Source organism: Vitis riparia, chromosome 9 (genome assembly GCF_004353265.1).
Source record: "Vitis riparia cultivar Riparia Gloire de Montpellier isolate 1030 chromosome 9, EGFV_Vit.rip_1.0, whole genome shotgun sequence".
NCBI classification, from domain to species: Eukaryota; Viridiplantae; Streptophyta; class Magnoliopsida; order Vitales; family Vitaceae; genus Vitis; species Vitis riparia.
In genome coordinates, this window is record NC_048439.1 from 4,669,762 (window position 1) to 4,697,511 (window position 27,750).

The 27,750-nt window shown below is 33.6% G+C and overlaps 1 protein-coding gene across 5 annotated transcripts; it reads left to right on the plus strand.

Moving 5' to 3' along the window:
- The first annotated feature begins 11,501 nt into the window (after window positions 1-11,501).
- LOC117921559 (coatomer subunit beta'-1) lies at window positions 11,502-27,612 on the plus strand. 5 transcript variants are annotated; one of them, XR_004652376.1, is made up of 27 exons: window positions 11,502-11,653; window positions 11,982-12,002; window positions 12,119-12,180; window positions 12,645-12,699; window positions 14,355-14,391; window positions 14,523-14,848; window positions 14,958-15,089; window positions 15,180-15,328; window positions 16,911-16,979; window positions 17,276-17,426; window positions 17,530-17,595; window positions 18,710-18,898; window positions 19,143-19,283; window positions 19,398-19,472; window positions 19,601-19,777; window positions 19,885-19,976; window positions 20,073-20,189; window positions 20,538-20,652; window positions 20,812-20,883; window positions 21,600-21,796; window positions 21,887-21,980; window positions 22,711-22,817; window positions 23,309-23,438; window positions 23,814-24,008; window positions 24,528-24,558; window positions 24,962-25,028; window positions 27,105-27,612. XR_004652376.1 is itself a non-coding variant. In XM_034839477.1 (26 exons), the coding sequence occupies exons 1-25, from the start codon at window positions 11,651-11,653 to the stop codon at window positions 24,979-24,981; spliced, it is 2,715 nt and encodes a 904-aa protein (XP_034695368.1). In that variant the 5' UTR covers window positions 11,502-11,650; the 3' UTR covers window positions 24,982-25,028; window positions 27,105-27,606. The 5 variants fall into 5 exon arrangements, 1 of the variants encoding a protein (XP_034695368.1); XR_004652378.1 differs by having other exon boundaries at window positions 23,814-23,973; XR_004652375.1 differs by lacking the exon at window positions 24,528-24,558.
- The last annotated feature ends 138 nt before the right edge of the window (window positions 27,613-27,750 follow it).

A 27,750-nucleotide genomic window follows, 5' to 3' on the forward strand; every position in this document is an offset into this window, starting at 1 on the left:
GACATGCAGCAAGCAAGCCCAAATCTAAACTTATGTTGTCTGTGCAACAAAAAAGGCACAATGAAAATAACCATACATGCTTCCAATATTGTTGGAAACTTGATTTATTAATGTCATTTTATTATTGTTGTTGTTGTTGTTGTTTTTGTTTCGACTTCATTTCATGTGATTGTTCAAAATCCAAGCATGCTTTGTCAAGCTCGGTATGATGATAGGTCCTAAACAATACTTATATTTTAGGTTGATGAAAAGTCAAACTCATTCCAAATGCAAAGATGGGATTCTATTTCACGCCTTTATCCTTTTACCTTTTCTTTACTTGTACTTTTTTTTTTTTCAATACAAAAGAATATTTAAAATTATTCATCTACACTCTCTTCTTCCGTCTCCAACTTAGGATGCAAATTTGGCCCATTCGGCTAAGAGTACATGAAAAATATCGATAAAAGGGAATAAGCTTTGAGTCTAATAAGGAATATTGATAAAATTTCATAGATCAAAATTTTAAATATAATTACAAATAAAGAGATAAAATATAACAGTTTTTTTCATAAAAATAAGTAAATAAATAAATAATTATTGAAATTTAAATATGCTAAAAAAATTCAAAACTTTTCAATTAACAATTTCATTTCAGATCGAATTAAATGGTATCAAAGTTTATCCCTAACTCTGGTATGAAAGTTTGCTTGACTCCATAAGGGTTATTTGTCTATTTAGTCTCACAATTTTATGAAATACAATAAGGACTTCATGTCTACATACGAAGTAATTATAATATCTTAGGTTGAATTGAGGAAAAACATTACAAGAAAAAAAAACTCTTAATGGAATCAACGTTGACATGAAGTAAAATTGAGTCAACATAAAAAATCTAGGATACCATTGATAGAAGAGAAGAACTACATTGATAGTATGTTAAAATAGCATCAACATAACCCTAAATATTTTTTTGAATATAAAACTCTATACATGAACTCTTATTATTATTGAAGAGCTACATTGATAGTATTTTAAAATTATGTCAATATAACCTCAATTATTATTTTTTAATGTAAAACTCTAGGTAGTTCTATTTATATGAACTTTATGTATTAAGTAAATTTCTCTTTGCAAGTTAAATGATCAAATCTTAAACCATTGAATATTGAAGAAGAATGATTAGTTTTTTGGAGAAAGATAATAGGTTATTCTCATCTTTGATTAATTTCTTTTTTTTCATATAAGTTTGATGTCTTCGATCTTGATTTATCTGTCAACTAATTATGTTAATTTTTATTCTCTCATTAGCCACTTTCTCAGTTTTATGGTTTCTAAAATTATTCTCGTCCCATGTTATTTCTTTTTTTTTTAACTATTTTTATTTTATTATTTCCCATATTTAAAAAAAAGTTTTAAGATTTATTTTAGGTTTTGAAAAGGGATTTATTTGTAGGTTGTGAGATATCTTATGTTATTCTTCTGTAATTATTTATTGAAATTGTCGCATATTTTTCCTATAATATGATCCAATTTTTCCATCACTAGAAATGTAGTCAAATTTGATTGAAACATAAACTAATCATGTCTATTGGATCAATTTTTTCTTAAGAAATCATAATGGACATAGTCTTCCTAATTTTACATGTGAACCAATTTCCTCTGGCCAGTTTACCTTACTCTTTTTTCTATTCAGTCTATGTTGACTTGATGAAGTTGAACTCCTCAACTAGATTTAGAATGGAAAAACGACGTCGTTTTTCCATCCAAGCACCAAACGACAAATGGTAGAATACGGCCTTCTTGGTTTCTTCCCCTTACTCCTTTTCCCCTTTTAGATTTCTAATCCCATGGGAAAAGCCAAACAAGCCCTTTTGACTTGTTCAAAGTTGAAACTTCAATACTAAAAACCGTGTACATGCATTCAAGGTCTTGGTCCCATATTTTCTTACTTTCCTGGAACTGTCCCTCCTCCCACATGGGCCAAAGCACAACAATATAATTGAAACTTCATCTCCACCCTCAGTTCCTCCATCTCAGACTAATGGACGGACTCAGGCTATTGGGAGACGGCATAAAGAACTAAGAGAAGAGTCTCATCAAGTGGATATGGGTTCATAGATTGAGACAAGTTCATTTTCTTTACTACAAATCAAATTTAAAGAAATGGAAATGCGTGCCATAAACTCACAAAACCTCTGTAGTTCTCTCTTCTACCATTCGAGCCCTTCAGTTTTGCTGCTTTCCACCCTTACTTGTTTTTTCCATCAGTGGAGGAAAGCCCAAGCCCAACCTTTTTTTTTTGTTCATATTTCGCTGTACCACAGGCCACTGTATTGGACAAATCTGTATTTTATGTACTTCAAATTCTTTTAAGACATAGATTCAGTCTGCATTTCTTTGAATTTGTGAATCTATTTGAGTAACATGCTGAGGGTAACTGTTTGTTTGGCCAGAAAGAACAACTTTCAACAATCAGAAAGAGTAAAATCTGTGGATCTACATCCTCAGGAACCAAAAACCTACTTTATTTTGGTAGGTTTTTGTCACGATCCAAATTCCGGACGACCCAAAATTTGGCCCATGACCCCCAAGTCAAAGGTTTGATCCTAAGGGTTCCTCCTACACCACGCTGGCAGTCAACCAAAACACTTTGAAATTTTATTTTATTTTTTTTTTACACATACATCACACTAGAGTTCTCCCCAACCAACAATATACCAAACAATACTCAAAAGCAACAAAATTTAATAATTATTATTATAGTCCAAAAATAAAAGTTCGCAGTTAAACAACTTAATCAAAATAGGGTCTCATTACAAATTCATAGTTCACTGTTTACTAAAACAAGTCCCAAAACCACAAACACAATAAATACAACACGTTCCACTAGGTCGCTCCAGGGGCATCCTGAAGTCTTTTCTGCCCCACCTGTGGATCCGATAAGTAATATCTGCATCTAAAAAGATGTAAAAATGAAGGGGTGAACATTTCACATTGCTCAGTAAGATGCCTAACATCCAATGGATTAATAAGGATTACTAAGTTCCAAATAACACAAAAGAAACATCTCAATAATATTGATCAAGTCACATAATTTAATCTCTAATATTATACACAATCCCACAATATACAACAATTATATGAAATGCAAATGAACGCGTGACACACAGTCATACAATGCATTGTCGTTCTCGGGCTTTCACCGAATGATACACGTCTGCACCTAAATACACTCCCCATTCAAAGTCTTCCCAAAATAAACTTTTTTAATTCATTTTCCTTTCCTTTTTTTCTCTTTATTTTAACCACCAGTCACCACAAGCCCACGGCCAATATCCAAAAGCCCATTGAACTAATTCCCTTTTTTTTATTCCCTTTTGCTTTGTTTTTCATTTCATTTCCAATTCACTTCAATTTGTTTTTTAACAACACACAAAATAATTTATTAAATACCAATCCAAAATTTTAATTTTCTCAATTTTATTATTAAACAATTTAATTTAATTTTTACTTAATTAATTCTAATTAATTTTAATTAATTTACTTTTCATTTTCATTTTTGTTTTTCTTTTCCAAAAATTTTCAATTTCTAAAATCTTAAGAAATTTTCTACCATAAGACTGACGTGACACAAAATTTTCAACTCGTCTAATTGACCAACAAAATAATTCGAATTTCACAAATCCAAAATTAACGCTTATTCTCCAAACATTTTTTTTTTATTACTTTTCAAATTAGAATTTTCAACGTGGCCCAAAAAGCCCTGGTCATTACAGTTTTCACCATAGTGATCATAATGGTTTTTCCCATCCTAGAATTCAGTTGGAATAACTAAATAATTTCATTATGAAATCGAATTGAGCTTCAGTCCCATTAGATGATTGCTCAGTTCCTAATAGAAGTGAGTCCTTACTTCATTGATAGGAATATTTTTATGCATTTAGTGCTTACTCTTGGTTGCTGTTCCAGGAACTTGTAAAGTCGAAAAAGGTCACCGAATCACCAGGTACACTGTTACATACTTCCGCTATTCCTTAAGGCTATGTTTGGTTCCCAGAAAATTTGAAGGAAAATGTAAGGGAAAGAAAATACAAAGGAAAAGTAGAAGGAAAGAAAAAATGAAGGAAAATAAAAAAATAGATTAAAAGTTGATAAATTATTTTTTTTATTACTTCAAACTCATTTTATTTATTTTAACTCATTAATATAAAGATTAAATAATTTAAAAATATATAAGCTTTTAATTAATTTTAATTATATTTGATTTTCTTTGATATTTTTCATATGACAACCAAACATGAAAAAATCATTTTCCTTTGTATTTTTTTTCTTTCCTTAGTATTTTCCGGGAACCAAACATAACCTAAGATACTTGAATATGTGTTCGCAGTTAGGTCTGCAAAGTTGATGGCATACAAACAATGGGTTGTTACTGGGGCTGATGACAAGTTTACCCGCGTTTCAACTACCATTCAATGGAGAAGGTTGTAGAATTTGAGGCACATACCGATTTCATTAGGAGTGTTGTAGTTCATCCTACCCTTCCATATGTTCTGTCAGCTTCTAATGACATGCTCATAAAGCTTTGGGATTGGGAGAAAGGTTGGGAGTGTACTCAAACCTTTGAGGGACATAGCCTTTAGTCCCAAAGACACCAACACTTTGGCAAGTGCATCTCTTGATGGAACCATAAAAGTCTGAATCAATTCTCATTTGTCGTTTGGTTATTTCTTTACTCTTTTTGGGTCACAGTAAAGGCAATATTGCCTGTTTTCAGATTTGGAATCTCACAGCTTCCCTGCTCCAGACTTTACACTGGATGGGTTCATGAGTGGCTCTAAACCATACCTAATCTCGGGTTCAGATGATCACACTGCTAAGGTCTGAAACTCTATACATTTTCATAGCTATATGAGGATCATACGTATATACAAATATTGGTTGAGTCGTAGATAAATCCGCTGAAAACAGTTGTGGGACTATCAAGCCAAAAGTTGTGTCCAAACACTAGAAGACCACACATGACAATGTTTCTGCAATGTGTGTTCATCACTCTGAACTTTCCCTAATCATTACAGGCTCCGAGGATGGGAAAGTTCACGTATGGGATGGAGCCACTTATAGGTAACATTTTCTTGGTTCTCTTATAGCAACCTATTTGATATCTCCTTTTTTTCAATATCCCTATGTTTTGGGGGTGTGCTTAAAGGCAGCTCTGAGGAATGATCTTTAGAATCATATCTAATGCTCTATTTATAATTTGTGTGCTTTTTAGATTCATAGGTCAGCTTGAAATTACAATGCGGATTGGACCGACTTGAAAATAAAAGTAGATTGATGATTTCTAAAATAATTGCCATCTTAATATTTTGGAATTTCTTGGTTGAATTGGAAATGTCTTCCAAATTTTAGTGGTGTTGACCTAAATTTTTTTAATAACTTATATTAGTTTAGTCAAGGTGGTTTCAAAATAATCATTATTTATGACTTTACGTGGAAAAGGAAAAGACAACAAACAAAGGACAAGGAGAGAGTGTTACCCACCATCCTATTCTTAACATACATTCTTGATGATTTCGTACTTAAACTAAAAAATAATAATAATAATAATAATTTGAAGAAATTTTTATTCCTCTTAATAAATAAAAAATTAATAAAAGGGCAGGAGGAAAGTGAAGATGATATCAAGTCATCATGCCCCTTATGCCCTGGGTGACACACGTGTTACAATGATCGAAACAAAGGATCGCATTCCGCGAGGGTCAACTAACTCCAAAAACACGTCCTTAGTTAGGATTACAAGCTGCAACTCACCTATATGAAGCTGAAATCACTTATAGGGATTCTTTCTCAATAGATATAAAAAATGCATTATCAATCAAATAGTATCATATGCGCACCTTTAAACCTTATGATTTACTCATTTTTAACTTTTCATTTGTTTGTTCTATGGTTACCCTCTAAATTCCATCACATATATTTAATGATCAAGATAAAAAATTTGAAAAAACTAATTTAATATCTTAGCAATTTTCTTAATAAATGTCATTTTCTTTTTAAAAATAATTTTTAGTGTTAATTTCATTTATACCCCTAGAGATTTTGTGTAAATATATTAAACCTCCAAAAGTTTCAAATTTCATTGGTTAACACTAGTATAAATATATTTTATATATAAATTTTATTTTTAAAAAATAAAATTTAATTTTTAGAGCATTGTTAAACATTCCTATTTAAAATAATTTTATTTGACATGGAAAATTTTCCAATTTGAATCCATTATAGGAGTGTGAAGAATATTTAAATAACCACAAATAAGTTAAATATCTCCACCTCAAATTTTAAAAAGGCAAGAATCAAGTCTTGAATCAACAGTAAAGCTTCAGAACTAACCAAGAAATGGCGTTGGTGGTTGGAAAAAGGTAGTGGTTGCTTAGCTTCATTTGTCCACGACCGGTATAACCATAAGAAACACAAATTGCTTCAAAAGGGCTCTTACTTTACTAAGTAAGAGCCCTTTATTAAAGTTATATTTGGTTCCCGATTCTTAGTTTTTTTATTAAAGTTATATTTGGTTCCATAAAATATTAAAATAGATATATATTAAAAAATGATTTTTTTTTTTTTTTTGGTTTCACATAAAAAAATCAATTATAATTATAATTAATTTAAAATTTATATATTTTTAAATTATTTAATCTCTTTATAATAAAGAGAAATAAACAAAATGAATTTGAAGAAACGTATAAAAATAATTTATTAAATTTAAATTTATTTTTTATTTTCCTTCACGTTTTCTTTTTTTTATTTTTCCTTTCTATTTTCTTTCATTCGCATTTTTCCTCAAATTTTCTAAAAACCAAACATAGTTTAAGAGTTTATTTACAAGTGATTTTAAAAGAGTTGGAAATATTTTAAAATATTTTTTAATAAAAATTAAACATTCAATTAATTTTTATAGTAATTTTTTTCTACTAAACATGTTACTAAAAACATTATCAAAAACATTCTTTTACCTATATTTAAATGCTGATAAAAAAATATTGTAAAGAAACACCCGTATTTACAAGAGTACACGAAATAAAAGCATCACAAATGATCAAGTCATAAAATGTTCTAATGACCACCTTCATTTTATAGGTTATTGATTCCACATGATGTTTTTTTTTTTTTTGTGGTTAATTTGTTGTATTATGCAATGGTTTAGTAAGTAACAAATTTTTAATAAATAATGTGATTATTTATTATTTTCATAAAAAATCTATTTCACTAAAGTTAGCATTTTTCTTATAATTAAAATAAGATCACAAAATTAGAAAAAAAAATTGCTTCCATTTCTTTTACCTAACCAAACAACAAAAGTAAAATACTCTTATTAATTTGAATATTTTTAGTAAAAACTTTACCCGTGATTTGAACATTCCCAAATCAATTTCTTTCGATGAAAAATGGTTTCGCAGTAGTCGGAAGCCTTGTAAACTTAAGATCTTTCATCTAATGACTTTAACTCTATCTTGGCATTCCAAATGATGAGTCTTTGAAAGGAAGGAAGCTATGATTCTCTCTTTCTCTGGAGATGGAAGATGACTCACTCAAAAAGTGATGAAAACCTTAACTCTTAAGGACGTATTTATAGGATTCCTTAACTAGACTTAAGTGATCTAAGTTCACCAAGGACTTGAGTCACTTAATCTAGCAAAAAACAAATCATAATTTTTAAATTAACCTCATAGGATCATCTAATTAATCAATTAGTCCAATCCAAAGACTTTGTTCACTAACCCTTGTGCAACCTTACATAATTACCAAAACATCCTCATGCACAAAAAGTGAATCTAGAGTCAATCTAATTTTTATAAACCATGTCATCAAAGTATATGAGTTCAAGTAAGAACCATTGGAACCCATAAGAGTACTAGCTCTCTCAAAATCCAATTCTAATATTGATTCAACATCTCATTATAGAGAATCATTTGCACTTCAGTACTCTATGTAAATAACAATGAGACAAAGTTCGGGTTCATGACTTATTATCCACTACGTGCAAAGTTCCCATGAACTAGTTTACATAATCTGACAAGATAATACTATCACCTATCAAGATTACCTCTCCAATCCTTCAATTATAGATCTCATTTATTTTATGATCAATTGATATACTCTAACTCCAAAGAGCATTTGTCAAATTTCTACTAAAGAAAATGTTATGGTCATAGTCTTTTAGATCACATGCCCTTTGGATTATCCAATGAGACACACTATCTCAAACCAATGAGATATCATGGTGCCTCAATTGAAAATACATGTTGTCACCAACTTTCATCAATAGTATATAGGGATATGTGATTACCTTAGGGTATCACCCATAGGTCAAAACCTTCTATTAGCTTTAAGACATACTTAATATCCTCTTTAAGGTTGAGAGTTTATGTAGTATAGTAATTGGGTGAATTACGACAATTGATAACCTTACATCATGATTCATCATAAGTCTTATCCAATGTGTAACCATATACTCAGTGCACTCACCATGGGAAACTCATACTAATAGTCAAAATAAGTCATCATTTCAATTAAGAAGTAATACATTATAGTCTCTACTAGATTACCCAAATCCATTAAGTGACTATGGACAACTCATTATCTTGTAAGGAACCCATGATTTGTATTCCTTATACAACTCATAATATACCTGAGTCATGTATAATGTAAGTAATATAGGTTGAATGTTCAAATCAATGTTAATACATAAAAAAGATATCTTAGGGATAATGAAGTCTAACTTTGTTACATTATGTTTGACTTTTAAGGGATCAATCCTAATAGTAAGTATTTCTTGGAGGTATAAATCGCTAAATAAAATTCTATTTCTTTTGTTTTATCTCTTACATCCTGCTCTTAACTTCGTTCATCTTCTTCATCTTCTCTATACTAACTTAAGCATAAAAAAAAAACTATTTTAATACTCACACTTAAGCATATTTGCAATAGTGGATCTCTCAACTTTTCTTTTTCTCCTTTATCTTCTTTATATGAGCTTGAGTATTGAAAAGACAACTAAGATTTACTAGAGCATTTATGCAAGTAGTAAATCTCACAATCTTTGGTTACAAATCTACTAACACAATCCTTACAATTGACTTCGCTTTAGGAACTAAACGCATGAGCCATCTGTTATCATAGTATGCACTAAAGAAACTATGGTTAGGTAAGGATCATTTGCTTATGCAACCTTAGAAGGATGAGAGACATTTAAGCCTGGATAGAGGTGTAGCAAACCAAACACTACCATTAAATGGAAACATTGCATTAAATAATAATAAAACCATGGTGGTCTTATAGGATCACCCGGATCTCATGAGTGAATAGAAAGTTAGATCTACATTAGATTCCACATAAAGTACCCTATCTATCATTCCAAGGAAAAGTTTGGTTTCAAACTGTAGTTTGAATGGGAGGAGTACATCATTCTAAAATGCCTTGGATGCATGATCCACATCTTAATGTCAAACGCTAATGAGCACATTGAACTATCCATGTGGCTAAGAGCTCTCACAACCCAAGCACAATGATGCAATTATTAAGGGCATGCTCTATATATAGGTCTGACATAAGAACAAGCTACTAAAGACTTGCATGGAAAGTCAACTTACTAAACCTAGCTTCCAATTCTCACAAACAAGGGAAGCCATGCATGATTTATTTGACCAATCATGGAGTTGATATTGACAAACAACACCTTATGGCTAGAAAGCTACTAACATGACCACATCTCGCCAAGGCTATATGGCAAAGCCTTTAATAGCTCCTCAATGACATGAATTGTACGTGTTCTACCTCCTCAAGTACCTTAATAAAAACCTTGCTCCAAGTTTCAAGTTTGCCTCTCATATTTTATAGTAATCTTGTACTACTTTTCCCTGATCAAAATCAACTTCTAATGATTGTAAGAAAGGTCTTATTTAAGTATTTTCATCTAGCCTTCATGCCTTGGATCTATCTCAAATCCACCACTTCCAAGTTAGTTTCATTTACATTTTTATGAGCCTTTTTGAAGCCTTTGTGGCCCAAAATTTATACTCGCAAGAAAGGATAAGCTCAAGGATAAGAAGCAAAAGTTTGAGAAGTCTTACCTGACTATAATTTCACTATACTCAATACTACATTGGAAGGTTCCTACTAGAGAAAAAAATAATATAGAAGGTCTCAAGTTGCCTTAGCTAATGCATGGGGAAGCCAACCTCAAAGACCAAAGTTGATGCTTGGTTACTACCATAACATGGGGCACACCACCAAGTGATATAGAACTTATAGTACTTCGTGGATAATTTATTTAATTTCAACATTATGTGGCTTAAGATTGTTCTCAAGGGTAGCTTCGATTGTTCGAATAGCAAAATTGTCAAGGTCAAGCCCCTAACATCAACAACATTAGGTTTGAGCCATGAATAATTGACCATGTAATTCTTGGTAGGCCTATAAACCATTAATGAGACATGAAAAATCAAGCTCAAAATATGGTTTGAAGGCTCAAATACTTGAACACAATCTATAATGTTAGTTTCATCCAAATCTCAAGTAGCCCTATATCCATAAATGGTCCTATAACTTTCTCTAAGTTTGACTTCCTCCTTATATAGTTTGGCTGAATGAAGACACTTCAACTCTCACCATGCACATTGCCACTTATAATTTATACATCTTTGTTGATCCTAGGAGCCTCGTAACTCTCAAAAACCAAATAGTCAAACCCAAAGGATAATTTATTAGGTATGATAATTTAACTATTAGTATTCAACATTCTCCTACAATTGACCTACTTAAGGTTATATTTGTTGTTGTTGTTGTTGTTGTTTTTTTTTTTTTTTTTTTTTTTTTTTTTTTTTTTAATATATATATATATATAAGGTAATATTTGGATATGCTTCTTATTTTTTAAAAAAACACAAAAAATATAAGTAACTTCTATATATAATGTAATAATTGTTTGAGTTTTCTTATAACAATAATGAATTTTAAAAATTATTTCAAAAAAACCGAGGTATTAAAGTTATTTTTATTATCTCAAAATTTTGAAAGATGTGAATAAATTCATGTTTTTTTATGTAAGGGTTATTGTATTTTATATAGAATCATTAGAAATTGCTTCTATTTTTAACATATTCTTAAAAGAAATACTTAACGAAACTTACGAGTATGTCAAATAAATCTTAGATAAATAAAATCAAATCAAATAAAACCGATGATTATTAACATATGTTTCTTCTTTTTTTCTTATTATTAAATCCATATTCTTAATTTTTTAAGAATCCAAATATATCCCAAAAATATTTGTGGGGAAGGAGGCTAGATAACTTACTTCAAATTATTTGATTAAATTTATATATGTATTTTCAGAAAGGAAAAATATTAATTAAAATCCCTACTCTTATTAGTAATTAGGTACATGGCATCATGCGGCAGGAGCTGGGGCGAACCGGGTTTTCTCTAACAGCAATATTTTTCTCTTCATATTTACAGTCCCCTTTCTTTCTGTCTCTCTCTGCGGCACCACCAAAACCTCTCTCTCTCAGACACTCCCTTTCTCTCTCTTGATCTGTCACGTTCTCTCTCAAAAACTCTCGTTCTCCTCCGATTTCGACCATCTCTCGCTCTTTAATCTCTAAAAATGGTGAGTTTTTCGCATGATTTGTGCTTCCGCTTCTGGATTTAGCTTAGATCTGGCTCGAATCTGCTTCGATTTGATGTTCTTATTGCATTACGTGCCTAATTATAGAAATTTTCGCTAATTTGATTGAAATTAATGCATTTTTGTTTTGTTAATTCGAATTTGAGTGTTTGAATCGCTAGTGCTGTGTTTGGTTCCTGAGGAAGTGTAGGAAAGGGGTAGAATATTGAAATTGAATCTTCAGATTTAAATAGGGATTTGAATTTGTGCGAGATCTGGTGTTTAGTCTTTTACTGATTGAGTTTTGTTTGGTTTTATTTTTTGTTAACAGCCTTTGAGACTCGAAATCAAGGTACGCTTGTTTATTCCCTTTGAATTGATTTCTATGTACAGATTAGATCTCGATTTGTTTAATGTTTAATAGTTGAAGTGTTGATGTGATTTTGCTTCTGGTAAATTTTGGATCAGAGGAAACTCGCGCAAAGATCAGAGAGAGTAAAATCTGTGGATCTGCATCCATCTGAGCCATGGTAATTATAATATGTTTGGCCATAATTTATGTGCTTTTTGTTTCAAATTTTCTCTGACTTGAATAGGAAATGAGACTTAGATGTTTGCTGGCCATTGTGGTTAATGGCGCATTCTGTTTTGAAATGGAAGAAGAAAATTGATTACCGTATCTGATGGTATCATTAACTAGAAAAGAGGAATGCTGTCTGTAGTCTTAGTGACCTTGTCCCTTCCTAGTCAACTTTGAAACAAGATAACCATTTTTTTTTCAATTTATTTTTATTGCTGCTTGCCACATTATTTGGGAATTTCTTGGGAGGTGGGGGGATTTAGGAAGATTGAGAGAAAAAGAATTGCATTTCTCATTTGAAACTTTAATTCCATCTTATTTAATTTATCTAATACCGTCTATTTTTTAACTTGGAGCAAATTGCAGAAAGTGGTAATTTTTCTGAAATATGACTCATTGTGCTTGTTTCTGCAGGATTTTAGCAAGTTTGTACTCTGGAACTGTGTGCATCTGGAACTACCAGTCACAGGTATTTATCAAATCTTCATTTCCCTTTTCTTTTCTTTTTTTTGTTGTTGCAGTTGTCTATTCTGTATGATGTCTTTGTGCCTTTAATAGACATGTACAATACAGATGAATGACCTTATTCCCCTGGAAAATCCGAGTGCACCCTAATTTCTCATGCTCGAATTATAAACAAAGACATGAGTTATATATGGTAAAGCATGCAACTACTGCAGCTGGAAAAAGGAAATTCATTTGATATTAAACTTTGAGGGAGGAAAGTATCTCTAATTGTTGTGGCATTAGGGTCATGTCCTTATAGGTGAAAAATCACTAACAACATATTAGCAAGCCATACTGGCTTTTTCTTTCTATGTGGTACTGCTTATGATATTCCAGCATTGGCTCTGACATTGAAAGAAATTTGCATGGTGCTTCCTCTAGAAGTTCCCAATGTATAGTGGGGAGTTGGTCCACCTTGCTACCTAAATGTACCAGTGTCAAGCCAACTCCTAGAAGTTTGAGGCATGGCCTACAGGATAAAGCACAATTTTGTTCATATTAACCCTAAAACAACATTGATTCAAATTAACAGAGCATACATACATGTTTTTGAACCAAGCATTAGGCCCCCACTGAGCTAAAAAAGAAAGAATTGTGTACAAATGAGATAATAGTGTGCCCTATAGAGCAATCCTAAAACCCTTGAATAAAACCTGCTTCCTCCATTGTCTGAATCCATCCGGTTACAGGTTCTCTTAGAGCTGTGAATAAGAGCGGAGAAAGGGGGTCACCCAGTCTTATGCATATAGTGCTTCTGAAGAAGCCAGAAACCACCCTGTTATCAAATTCTAATAGGAAGAGTTGTTATGCACCAGCTAAGTGAATGCTGCAGAAAGTTCCAGCTCGCATTAAATCTGGGTGTTCTGTGTTAAAATTACATTTCTCAAGCCAATGCATTTACTTCAATATTAACACCATCCAAAATATCCCATTCGTTGATGAAATATTTTTAGAAGGATGATGCCACCTCCACTAATGACCCTCTCCCTAATAATCAAAAGAACCTTATGATAATTGCCAACCAACTGAAGCAAACATACTTTTCTATCTGAATTGGAGGCACTTCTCTTTTTGGAATTTTCAGTCAATGTAGATGTTTAGAGAGGAGGATGTCTTAGTTCTGAGGAGGAATCAAAATCCAGCCTTTTTGTGTTGCTTAGGCTGTAATTATAATGAATTTGGAAAATGAAAGTTGGTGATCAGCCAAAAGTGGGTTCTTCTGAATACCTGTTGTGTGTGTACTGATATGCATAATTGGTATTTGCATTTTTCTTAATCCAACGTTGCCATGTGAGTTGGTAAATATTGAATGAAAACCCCAAGGTTTATCTTTGTGATATGATCGATCATGTTTGTCTACCTATAAAAAAATTCATGCTTGTCACTTTGTAAAATTCTAGAAGCAGCATGCTTCACTGGTCAAATCTTTGTTTTCTTTCAGACTTGTACTTGGAACCAGTAATTTCATGGCATGTGAAAACTGCAGATTAATTTATATATTGTTGAGATTTCAAAATATTGGAATGCGATCGTGAGTCTTTGGAGGTTTAGGTTCTTTTGAATATATAACCTCTTGATAGAATAGTGCTAACTTAAAGCTCCTTGCTACTGTTCCAGACAATGGCGAAATCATTTGAAGTCACTGAATTACCAGGTATGTACATGTACTTTATCTGTTTCCATATGCTCTATTTGGTGTGATTGAATTCTCTTGATCCATTTTTACTCAATTTCTCTCTTATTGGTAAGGTTATTACATGTTTCAATTTTACATTATCATTGCAGTTAGGTCAGCGAAGTTTATAGCACGCAAGCAATGGGTTGTTGCTGGAGCTGATGATATGTTTATTCGTGTATACAATTATAACACAATGGATAAGGTTAAAGTATTTGAGGCACACACGGATTACATTAGGTGTGTGGCTGTCCATCCTACCCTGCCATATGTGCTATCATCTTCTGATGACATGCTCATAAAACTTTGGGATTGGGAGAAAGGTTGGGTGTGTACTCAGATCTTTGAGGGCCACTCTCATTATGTGATGCAAGTGACATTTAATCCAAAAGATACCAACACTTTTGCTAGTGCATCTCTGGATCGCACCATTAAGGTATGATCTGAATTTTCTGTTGGCAACTTGTTAACTGCATTTTTTTACCAATTTTGCTTCATCAAGTATGAGTGTGCTATTTATGCTCTGATGATATCTCCTTTTCCAGATATGGAATCTTGGCTCTCCAGACCCTAATTTTACACTGGATGCCCATCAGAAAGGGGTAAATTGTGTTGATTACTTTACAGGCGGTGATAAACCATATCTAATCACGGGTTCTGATGATCATACTGCTAAGGTCTGCCTTTGATAATTATTTTCAAGCTGTGTTTAGTATTTATGCGGTTTGATAGAAGGAAATGTTCATGGACAAATCCTCCAAATGCAGGTGTGGGACTATCAAACCAAAAGTTGTGTCCAGACACTGGAAGGCCACACACACAATGTTTCTGCAGTATGCTTCCATCCTGAACTTCCCATAATAATAACAGGTTCTGAGGATGGGACTGTTCGAATATGGCATGCTACCACTTATAGGTAAGCTCCATATCATATGCAATTTTCTAACATGAAGTTCACATGTTAAACTAACCTTGACATCCTGCTGTTTCTTTTTTATTTATTTTTAGGCTTTCAAATGAGATGGACATTATGTGGTGTGGCTTGACATTAATATTTCATATTGGCATTTTGAATTCATATTCATTATTCTAACCATCTTTTTCCTCTCATTGGAAATTCCACATTAGACCTACTGATGGCTTGTATCTTAGAGGTCTACAAACTTGCTTAGGATTGGTTAATTAAAATTTCAATATTAAATGTTGATGGATTTGTAGCTACTAGCCTACTACAAATAACATCCTGGAATTTGTTTGAGAATGTATTTCTATTTTTCTTTTTTTCCTTCCTATCTTTGCCTATTCAGCATATCTGCACATCCATATTAGACTTCATCCAATTCAAGTATAGAATATACTCCAGAACATAGCTCACCTAGACAAGGAATACCTTGGGGGGAAGGCTGTGTAAAATAAGGTGGAAGAGAATGATTAGTCACTGGAAGTGAAGGGATGTTTCAAGGAAATTGATTGGACTGCTGTAAGGCCATGTTTGTTTGGTTTTTTATTTATTTATTTTTAATTTTTTTTCTTAAGTCTTAATAGACTTGAAATGTTTTAGTACAACTTGTTTTTTTAATTAAGTCTTAATTTCAGATATTTTGTCTGAATACAAAAAAGTAAAAATTTTAACTTTTATCTGAAACTAGACACTGTTGACTCAATTTGTATTCAGATTTCTGAGTAATTCAGACTTCCAATAAAGAACAAGCTCTACCTAAGACTTGTTTTTTTCGCTCCTATGAACTTTGGATTCATTTTCCAGGGTTTCATGTCTAAATGGATTTTAGTTCTGGTTCTTCTCTTACTCAACTGGCTTCAGATTGTATATTTTCTTGTAGATATTCAATAACTAATTGTTTGTTCTATTTTGATAAAGGTTTTTAATTTAAATTGCAACATCACTTTCGGTCTTGTTGAAGAAAACAATTAGAAAATTTTTCAAAATTACTTGATAAAAGAACAAATACTTGTATAGGAGACCAAAATTAGGATTGAAACTTTGGAACCTGAGAAATTTTGAAAATACTCAATATTGAAATTTTAAACGAGTGATGCATATAAATTCATTACTTTATAGCCTCTCAAAAATAAATTAATACAATTCATGACTTTATAATCTTATGCATAGTCTGGTTCAATACTTATTTCCTGTTGGAAGAGACATTGTAGAAAAGTGGAGGAGAAGAATGTGGAAGAATGGTGCCTCTGTATTTGTTGTGGTGTATTGGAAAAGAAAGCAATAGGTGGCTCGATTTTTTATTGTTATCCTTATTTTACTGCTTTCTGGTAGTTGCCCTTATTTTGCTGCTTTTAGTTTCGTCTAGTTTTTTTTATTTCACTCTAGAGTGTGACTTTTATCTATGTTCTTTGGCGTCTGCCAGGAATTCTCTTAATTATTAAAATGTTTTTTCTTAATGTAGTGATAGATGATTAAACCTTTAGAGTTATGCTAGTCTTTAATTTCCGACAGACTGAACCTTCTTCATTAACTACAGGCTCGAGAACACGTTGAATTATGGTCTTGAAAGAGTTTGGGCTGTTGGATACATGAAAGGTTCACGCCGGTTAGTGTCTTCTCCTTCTTCTTACTACTACCACTACTACTACTTTTTTTCTTTTCAAATTATTGGTCTTTTGAATTTTTTTTACTGGTTTGAACTTTGAAGTTCTAAGGAAATGTTTGACATGCTCTTGGAAAAATGTTAAGGTGCCTGAAAATAATTAATGTTGTACAAATCATTCTGGAATCATCATTTTTGTTGTCACACTTCACTTCTCTTGTTCCTGTAGCCAGCACTAAATATTTAGTATATGGCTTAGGAGAAATGGCTTGGAATGACTATTATTGCTCTCCATCCAGGGTTGTAATCGGCTATGATGAAGGAAGTATTATGGTAAAACTTGGTAGAGAAGTGCCTGTGGCAAGTATGGACAACAGTGGAAAAATAATATGGGCTAAGCATAATGAAATTCAGACTGTGAATATAAAGAGTGTGGGAGCAGATTTTGAGGTTTGAACTTAAATTCAGCTTATTCTCATTTTGGTTACATGACATTGAAGCTTAAGTGAGAAATCCTTAAGGTTCACATTTCTTTCTTGCCATGCCTTCTCAGGTTACTGATGGAGAAAGATTGCCTTTGGCTGTTAAGGAGTTAGGAACCTGTGATCTTTACCCACAAGTGAGTTGACTGTCTTCTGGCATTATTTAATTTTTTCTATGGTGCTTTATTTCATTATTTTGCTTTGCTTTGGTGTGGTTTCATGTCCTTTTCTCCTACCATATAATCCTTTGTGGTAGTTAAGACATTTTCTTTGGAAGCTTGCTTACAAAAATGCTTCAATGCTTCTTAGTTAGTTGCATTGGTTTTCTTAGTTAAATGCTCATGATGCTTCCTTCTCCTACTCTATGCCAGTGATTAGTTTTTTCTGCTAATGAAACATTTTGGATTAGATGTATCAATGAATAAAGAAAAGGGGGGCATAGAAGGCATGCACTTATCTTGAGAGTTAAAACTTGATAGAACCAAGAGGGTAGGCATGCACTTATCTTGACAGTTAGAACCTGTTTTAAACTTGCTGAAAATGAATTTTATGAGTTTATATAAAAGCTTTGAGATCATGTCTTACTGTTTCTTGTTCCTCCCCCATGCTTTATTCTGAGGGAGTCTCATCCGCTTGAGGCATTAATTTATCCTTATTCCATATTGACCTGCTTGTCTTTCTGCATGTCAAGAGTAGTAATGCTGCATTGTATACCCCCTGTATGCTTTGTGGCTTTTGCCCTTTGTTAATATATTCCTTGCTTATTTATCAAAAAAAAGAGTAGTAATGCTGCATTCTTTTTTTAAATCTTCATCTTCACAAGGTTCTTACATTGAATTACAATGTATAAGTTCTTAAAGTTACTGTTTTCACTGAAATGAACTAAGGTGATTTTTAAATGTTCAACCATCATGCAAATACTGTACATAATCTAAGGTAATGAGACATGCTCTTTTTAAGAGAGGGTAGATTCCTGAATATGTAAAATGTAGATCAGTATCTCTTTCTGGGAAAAAAAAGGCCATGTAAAGCCTGCAGCCTTGAATTGTCTAGAGAGTATGAAGTATACACAAGGAGAGCCGACTGTATTCGAAGTGCTTGATGATTAATTGGAGCTTGTTAAACATCCTTGTGGTAGTATTTCTTTGGAAATGAAAGCATTAAGCTAGGATGAATGATTGTTTCCACCATATTTTAATTTATTGTTATTTATGTTTACATTTATTTCTTCCTTTTTTTTTTGTGTTTCAGAGCCTAAAACATAACCCAAATGGGAGGTTTGTTGTCGTTTGTGGAGATGGTGAGTACATTATATATACAGCTTTGGCATGGAGGAATAGGTCTTTTGGTTCGGCATTGGAATTTGTATGGTCATCAGATGGTGAATATGCTGTCAGAGAAAGTACATCAAAGGTTAAGATTTTCAGTAAGAATTTCCAGGTTTGTGTCCCCTCCTTTGTTTCTCTCTGATGAGAATAGATTAGGTGCAATATATATATATGCGTGTGTGTGTGTGTGCTGCTGAAAACATTTTCACTTGTATCTTGCTTTTGAGTATTTGAGTTTCCTTCAAAGTATCCTAGATATTGCCTGCCACTGTTGTCTGGTTACAAGTGTTAGGTAAATGCAAATATATTCCTGTTCGGAGAAATTCAACAGAGTTTAATGAAGTGGCATCTTTCAGGAAAAGAAGAGTGTCCGACCAACATTTTCAGCTGAGCATATTTTTGGAGGAACTTTATTGGCAATGTGCTCAAATGATTTTATTTGTTTCTATGACTGGGCTGAATGCAGGCTGATTCGACGAATTGATGTTAATGTCAAAGTAAGCACTAACATGATGGCCTGTTGGCTACTGTGGTATTGTTTTCATGCCACACTGCAGGAATTGATTAAATGTTCCTTTTTTCTCTTCTGTTTTTTTTTTTCACTATTTCAGAACCTCTATTGGGCTGATAGTGGGGATTTGGTGGCCATTGCCAGTGATACATCATTTTACATCCTGAAGTACAATGTATGGATCCTCAAATTATTAATCCTCTTTTTAACTTGTGTAATTCTCCTTTCCTCTATAGAATTGGCCAAATGCATGATTTGGAGCACTGCATTCCAAATTGAACTTTTTTTAATTTAATTTTGCAGCGCGATGTAGTTACTTCTTACTTGGATAGTGGAAGACCAGTGGATGAACAAGGTGTTGAGGATGCCTTTGAACTTCTTCATGAGACAAATGAAAGAGTTAGAACTGGTATATGGGTTGGAGACTGTTTCATTTACAACAACTCCTCTTGGCGGCTTAATTACTGTGTTGGTGGTGAGGTATTGTGTATTGTCCACCCTTGTCTTGAAAGTATTTCCATATGTGCAGATGATATCCATTTCATGGATTTCTTGGAGCTTTTTTGTTAAATAACCATATGTTCCAGGTAACCACAATGTTTCATTTGGACCGGCCTATGTATTTGTTGGGATATCTAGCTAATCAAAGCCGGGTGTATCTCATAGACAAAGAGTTCAAGTGAGTGGACTTTTGGCAGAAAGGGGGAGTGGAGGGTGGTTGTTGTTGTATTGCTAACATCTTTATTATTAAGTTGGTTTTTCCTTTTCAATGCAGTGTTATAGGATACACGTTACTTCTCAGTTTGATTGAGTATAAGACTCTTGTGATGCGTGGTGACCTGGAACGGGCCAATGAACTTTTACCTTCAATTCCCAAAGAACATCATAATAGGTAAATTTCTACTGTTGGCTGTTGGTAAACAACAGTAAAATAAGAGGCAAACACTTACAATGTAGTATTTGGATCTTCATGTTTTGTGGGGAATTTTGTAGTTCAATGTAGCACACATTGAATAATTTTCAAAATTACTAAATTGAAGATCTGACATTGACTTTTATCTCTGTCACTCCCATTCTTTCCTTCATTTCTGCTGTGTATTTTGACCCTTCTGTTCTTTCTTCTTGCTTTTGATCCCACAATCTGAACTTTTATACCCGCTGAAAATGAAACAAAGATGAATTATTTTGCAGTCTTTTAAGTTTCTTGCATGCTAATAAGAAAAGTTGTTTGAATTGCTAGTGTGGCTCGTTTCTTGGAATCACGGGGTATGATAGAGGATGCCCTGGAAGTAGCTACTGACCCTGATTACCGATTTGAGCTAGCGATGCAGCTTGGCAGATTAGAGGTTGCAAAGGTAAATTATGTTGATTTTATGTCAGTATAGGGATATAAACTAGTTCTTTGACAGTTTGTTGACTTGAACATTTAAGCACATCTTTATTTTCTTCTGAGGAATGATTAGTCCTCTGTGACAATTTTATCTGAAATATAGCATGATCTTCTTTGCTTTCAGGACATTGCTACAGAAGTGCAAAGTGAGTCAAAATGGAAGCAATTGGGAGAATTAGCTATGTCCACTGGAAAGGTATTCTGTTTACCAAGAATGGATCTTTCGTTATCTGAGAAAAGTGCCCATCAGTACCAATGCTAGCAGTGTGGATTCTCTTTCTGGGAAAGACAAGTTTGCCTCACACACACACAATGGAGACAGCCCACTTGGATCAAATAATTTCCCTAAAATTGGCAAGCTAATGATTCTCCATAATTTTACAGATGATTCGAGCAGTGCTGTGCTCCTTAAGGATCTGTTTGGACATCGGAACATAGTGGGAAAAGGGAAAATGGGGAAAGAATCTCAAAATCATTTGTTTGGTTTGCCATGAAGGAAAGTAAATGTAATGAAAATTATTTAAAAATTTAAACATTTTCAAAATTTCATTCTTTATAGAAAAGAGGAAGATAATGGAAGAGGGATTAGAGTAAAAAAATTATTGAGCTTAAATTTGTATTTTTTTATTTTCCTTCGTATTTTCTTTTCAGCTCCTTTCCTCTTTATTTTCCTTTCCTCATCCTTTGCTTCAAATTTCCATGCTTCGTACAAAGTCTAAGAGATTATTCTGAGGATGTTATGCAGTAGATACTTCTGGTTCAATTTTCTCCTATGGATTTTAAATTCTAATTATGTTGCTGTTGCATATATTGCTTCTTGAATTACCCTTCAGTGCTTTAGACAATTATCACTTGTAAGTTTTTGTTCATTGATTTAATCTTTTTTTTTTTCCCTCTGTTATCTTATTGCAGTTAGAAATGGCTGAGGAATGTTTAAAGCATGCGATGGACTTGAGTGGTTTGTTGCTGCTCTATTCTTCTTTAGGAGATGCTGACGGAATATCAAAACTTGCATCCCTTGCTAAAGAACAGGGGAAGAACAACGTTGCCTTCCTTTGTTTGTTCATGTTGGGTAAATTGGAAGAGTGTCTGCAGCTGTTGGTGGACAGGTAATTGTTGTTGTTACTGAAAACATGGGAACAAAGATAGTTGTAGAGATATTCCACTTTTGGGATGATACTGAAGCATTCTCTTTGCAGCAATCGGATCCCTGAGGCTGCTTTGATGGCACGGTCTTATCTTCCAAGCAAGGTCTCAGAGATAGTCGCTCTGTGGAGGAAAGACCTTAATAAGGTAACTTGACATTCACCTACTTTCTGCGATTTGCTTCTGATTTTGTCAGGAACAAGCTTGGTAATCGAAGGCATGAAAAACAGAATGAATTTACTTCAATTTTATGTGCCATAACGAATATAACCCATTATTTTATCTTGTAGTCATGATCTGGTGTTAGGAAAACTGGATGCACAAAATAGTTCTGTTGACAATAAGGATGATATTTTCTTGAATTATGGCAGCCTTGTGGGAAATGGACTGGTTTTTCTCTTTTCAATCACTTATTGTCATTACAACATCATAATCACTGTGGCATGCCTCATCCAATGTTGTGCCATTTTGAACTAATAGAATCAAAGTCTAAAACTTTTATGTCATTCCCTTTCCTGTCTAAAAGATGGCTATTGAATGTTCAGATAAACACCTTGTGAAATGTTTTTAAGATAACAATTACAGTACCAAAAAGCTGAGAAGCTAAACTGTAATATGACACATCCGACAAGGGCTTATTATTTGTTGTTTTCCTAATTGTCAAATGTTATACCTTATGATTCATTCTTAGTGTTCTTTTACACAATTTGATTGTTAGTTTATCCTAAAATTTTAACAAAATGAATATCTCACCAAGATTCAATAGGTTGTGTATCCATATGTCTACTTGGGTAGTTGGATCTATTTCATTTAACTTTTCTTGTGATTTAAAGAAAGAGACACATATCTAATCCTGTTTGATCAACACTATATGCAGGTTAATCCAAAAGCTGCTGAATCTTTGGCTGATCCTGAAGAGTATCCTAATTTATTTGAGGACTGGCAAGTTGGTCTTGCCATTGAATCTAAAGTTTCCGAGACAAGGTGCCATTACATGGCCTTCTGCTATGTTGATTTCTCTGTATTTATCTAACTGTTGTATTTTTATGTTGCTCACATTATCGTAAATACCTTTCTGGCAATTTTTTTCTTATAATGTTCAAATTTCATTTTCCTGGCCTTTGCCTTTCTGCAGGCAAGGCTTATGATTTTACTGGGGGGAATTCATAAAGCTCAGTCCAGTTTATCCATTTATTAGACTGTCCTATTGTATAGCTGATGGTCTTAATTTACCCAATTTTGGAAAACTAGAAGCAGATTATGTGCTATGAGCAAGGTTGACAATTACCTGCTCCATGTGTGGGAAAGGGTAGTTGGTTGAGAGCCATTTACTTTGGACTAAATTTCCTAGAATTGCAAGTAGTTAGTGGGTGTTCTTTGTAACTTTGTAGAATTCAATCAGGTCCTTATTTACATGAGATGGAATGGATGATTTTGTAGCATTTGTTAACTAATGTTCTTCAATTGCTTTGTAGGAGTATTTATCCTCCTGCTGAGGAATACCTGAACTGTGCTGACAGATCACACATTAACCTTGTGGAGGCTTTCAGAAACTTGCAAATGGAGGAAGAAGAGCCTCTTGAAAATGGAGATGCAAGTCATGAGGTTTACTCTGCATACATATTTTTGTTCTGTCTTTTCAGACCTGTTGCAAGTTTGTTTAAACTTGGGGGATCACAAGTATCATAGAACATGCATTGACCTATTTTTCAACTGGAGCTGTTGATTGGTTATTTGTCCATTTTAAACAGCCAATATGTTAAATTTAGACAACTTCAAGAGTTAGTTTAACTTCCGTATATTTATTTGCAAATTTATTAGTGTATGTGATCCTGATTTTCCAATTTGTAGATGTATACAATCAAATTCGATTTCTGCCTTTCCTTAAAATGAACTGAACCAGCGTTTCTCTATTATTGGATATGTAGATAGGATCTGGAACTTCTGTTTTATTTATTTCCGTTCTCTCTCTATTAATAGGTTCAGAATGGAGAGGAGAGCCAAGAAGAACATAATGGAGAAGAGGCTGTTGTGGTGGATGCTGATTCTACTGATGGTGCAGTACTCGTTAATGGTAACGAGGCTGAAGAAGAGTGGGGTACGAATAATGAAGGAACTCCATCGGCCTAAAAGGCAATTGGTTGGGCCAGTGTGAAAATCCAAATTTTGTCTCTGGTGATTAATTGATTTTCTTTGAAGTGCCATCTCTGACTCGCAGTTTGAGTTTTTGTCCTTGCTACTGCTGCTGTTGTTTCTTTTTTTCTTGTTATTAGAACTACTAGTCATAATAATGGTTGCTTCTGTTTTCTATATGTTACCATATTTGCATATGCTAGTAATGATGAAACTGCTAGTAGAAGCTCACCCATAGGAAACGTGTAAAAATCTAGGATAGTTGTTGGACTGAGTTTGTCACTACTGAGTCTGAGTGATTGGTGCCTCGTTGCATTTGCTTTCATTTTCCTTTTTATGTCAGAGATTAGCATGTATAGCTCTTAACATGTGGTTAGTTAGGTGCCACTAGTCTTTTGCCAATTGTAATGCAGTACCTACAGAGAACTATTTGTAGAGCATATTCTCTGAGGTGTGAACTGCCTGTTAAATTTGGATGAACTGATGTTGCTTTATGATTTCTAGACCATTTGCATATCCTGTTACTTGGATTTACTTTGATTTGTTGCTCCTTGCATTTAGGAGCCTGAAGTCCCTAATCAATATGCTACAGGTACATCTAATTTTTATAAGCATTGGTCTTTATCATCCCGGAATAGTTCTCGCTGTGGTCCATTTTTAGCATTTTGTGATATCTTAGCCCTTGATTCTTATTGCTTTCCTTCGATCCATGAGATTTTTCTTTGTGAGTCAGGAACTGGATTTTTTTTTTCTTTTTTCCATTTGATCTATATGATATTCTTTTTGCGAGTCAAGAACTGGATAGTTTCTTTTTCTTCTTCTTTTTTTTCTTTTTTTTTAGTTTATTTTCATCTTTACATCTCCTCCTCCTCCTACTAGTACTACTTCTGTTTTCCCCCCTTCATCATATTACCAATTTCAGTTTTTGATGGCTTTATCACATCTTAGAGTCAATGACATTTTTCATCTTACTTTTTCTTTTTTCTGAGTTGCAGTGCTTACACCACGTCACTAGGTCTCACCAAGACAGTCGGTCCCAGCTATATTCATTCCCTACTCAAGGTGAGAAAGAACAATCACGTAAAATGCATTTTGTTCATGGTTCTTTTTTCCCTTTTAGTTCACTGGAACTAGTTATTTCTATTTTGTTGTATTATAAGTGCACATAGTATGGGTATTTGTTGTGTGATTAATTTGAACCATTTGATTGGACAGTTCAGTAAATCTAATCACATTTACGGTGTTAATAGATAATCCCACTTATTTTTTAGGTTATTTATATATATTCTCTCTACAATTAGCCACTGGTTGAGTATTGGGGCGCATAGATCTGAGTTGAAGCGTTGTTACAAACTTAAGGTACAAAAAGAGATTGTATAGGGAAGGCATCAACTCTCTGAACATTCTTTAGTTCAAGATGAGAAAATTCGCAATGGATGTATATTACTGGTTGCCATGGGTGGTGCAACTTGGCCAGGTTGAACCCAGCCCCTGAACCGTAGGCAGGCTTAGCTGATCTTAGTAATAATTTGGGTTGAACTTTGGCTGAGTTGATTTTTGGGCAACCAGACCTAACTGAGAACTGGGTTATCCTATATATTTTATTCTTATTATCTACAGGCATGTAAAGAAGTGTATGAGAGGAAGAGGGTAGTTTCAATATATTTTTATCAAATGGTGCATGGAATCATAACCCAGTTATCCTAGAAAAATCCTGTTGAAATGAAGACCACCCAGTTCTATAAATCTGTGTTGTCCCTTTGTTGGATCACTTCTTCATTCTGTTAGAGGGGGGTGGGATAACAAGAGGCGGTTCTCCTTTAAGGGTTCCAAACCATGTGGCTGAAGGTGGGGGGATTATTCAAAGACTTGCTTAAGAGTTGGTGGATGGTGTTTAAGTTCAGAGGTTCCTACAGTTTTATTCTCTGGCTTCCAAATTGGAAGAGTTGAAGGCAAAATATGAAAAACAGTTTTCTTGGCTTGCTCTCCATAAAGTTACTGTACACTCGTGTATAATGCAAACATTTCTAAAGTATTGTTATTTAGAAAATTCTTTAAAAAATAACTGAAAACATCCTAAAATTGTTTTAAAAAATAACTTGTTTTTAGAACAAGTTTTTCTAAATTAGAAAATAGTTTCCAAACAGGCGCTAAGTTCTCTATAAAAAAGCTAATGTGTATGGGAGAAGGAAATTTTTGTCCAAGATAAAAGTTAATGGGAAGTGGCTCTTCAAGGAGGGATGAGATGAAGGAAGGACCAACTCGGGTTTTTCACATTTTGTTGTCTGATTTAGGGGGTTGAAGACCTGACATCAATGGCATGTCTTTCAAAGTTTTGGATAGGCAAGAGGCAGGGTTTAGAGTTGCCATTATCAGAGGAGGAGATTTTCAGTGCTTGGTCAGATTTAAACGGGGGTAAAGCTCCAGGTCGGATTTTTGGTGCTTTTTTGGTCTCTAGTTTTGCATTAGAAACAGCTATTAGGTTTTGCCTTACTAACTGTCGACAGTCTGGGTTTCACCCATTCATGAAGGGGAACTTTCTGCTCAAGGTTGTATTTTTTTTTATTAAATATTACTCATAAGTGGCTGAGTGCGACCCACCAAAAGCGTAGTATTTGATCATCTGACTACATTTTGTATCCCATCAGGTTCTGCCTTTCCTTCTGGACCGTGCATAGAACAGTGTCATCGCTAAATGTATCTTGGTCGTTTTCTTTGTTTAGTTTTACATTCCTGCCATGCCATCTCCGGATTTTGTGAAAGAGATGAAGATGAATTCTTTTTCAGCACATTGTAACCCTCACTTCCTAGGCTGTGAGGATTTGAAGGTCCTTACAAGATCATGTAGGGAAATGACCAAATTCCATTGTGCTCTACATGGTTTTGAAATAGATTCCTTCTATTTATATGTTCATTTTATTGCATTTGGAATGAGTTTTGTGATAACCTTAAAACTTCCTTGAAATGATGTGACAGTTCACTGGTATCATTATGGTGACATTTTTGTTCCCTTAGCAATCCACTTTGGGTTAAAATTGTGCCTTATTATTTTGAAGAAAACATTTCCATTTCATTCCCTGTCAGAGATGTGCTGAAGGATTTTATTCCGGTTGTGTTTTTTCCTCTGATTTTTACTAGGTTGTTCCCGGAGGTGACCAAAATAGATGATTGCAGGGACCGATGGTCTCAGTTTCCAGTGGTGTGGTTTCAGTGCATTGAATTTTGTCAAACGGAGCACATATAATACAAACAGATTCTCGGCTTCGATTACTCTTTTAGCCCATCTTTTTAATTGTTCTTTTAGCATATATTCTTTTGAGGCCCCCTTTTCCTTTTTGTTTTTTTTCTTTTTAAATTTTCTTGTGCCATTGTGAATGTAGAAAAGTTTGAATTAGTGAGATGCTTACCCATTCAACCCTCCTTGCTCATTTTTAAAATTCTATATACTTGGATTCCGATCATGTTCAATTCATGTTTTGGACAATGGGACTGTAAACATAACTCGGAATCATCATTTACTTGTATTAGTGAACAGGCTTGCCATTTTAGAACAGTGAATGGCCCTGTTCGGTTAGTAGTTTTTTGCATAAGTTGGTCCAACAGAGTCCCCGGATGGACTTTTATAGCTCCGTTATTTGCTTATCAATTCAGGAAATTCTAATTTGTCATGCGCATTCCACATAGAATCACCGTGATGTCTTTAAAACCAATCTAAATCTCAAAATTTTTAAATATTAATTTTATATCTTATAAATAATTTATCAACATGTTTTATGAATGTGGA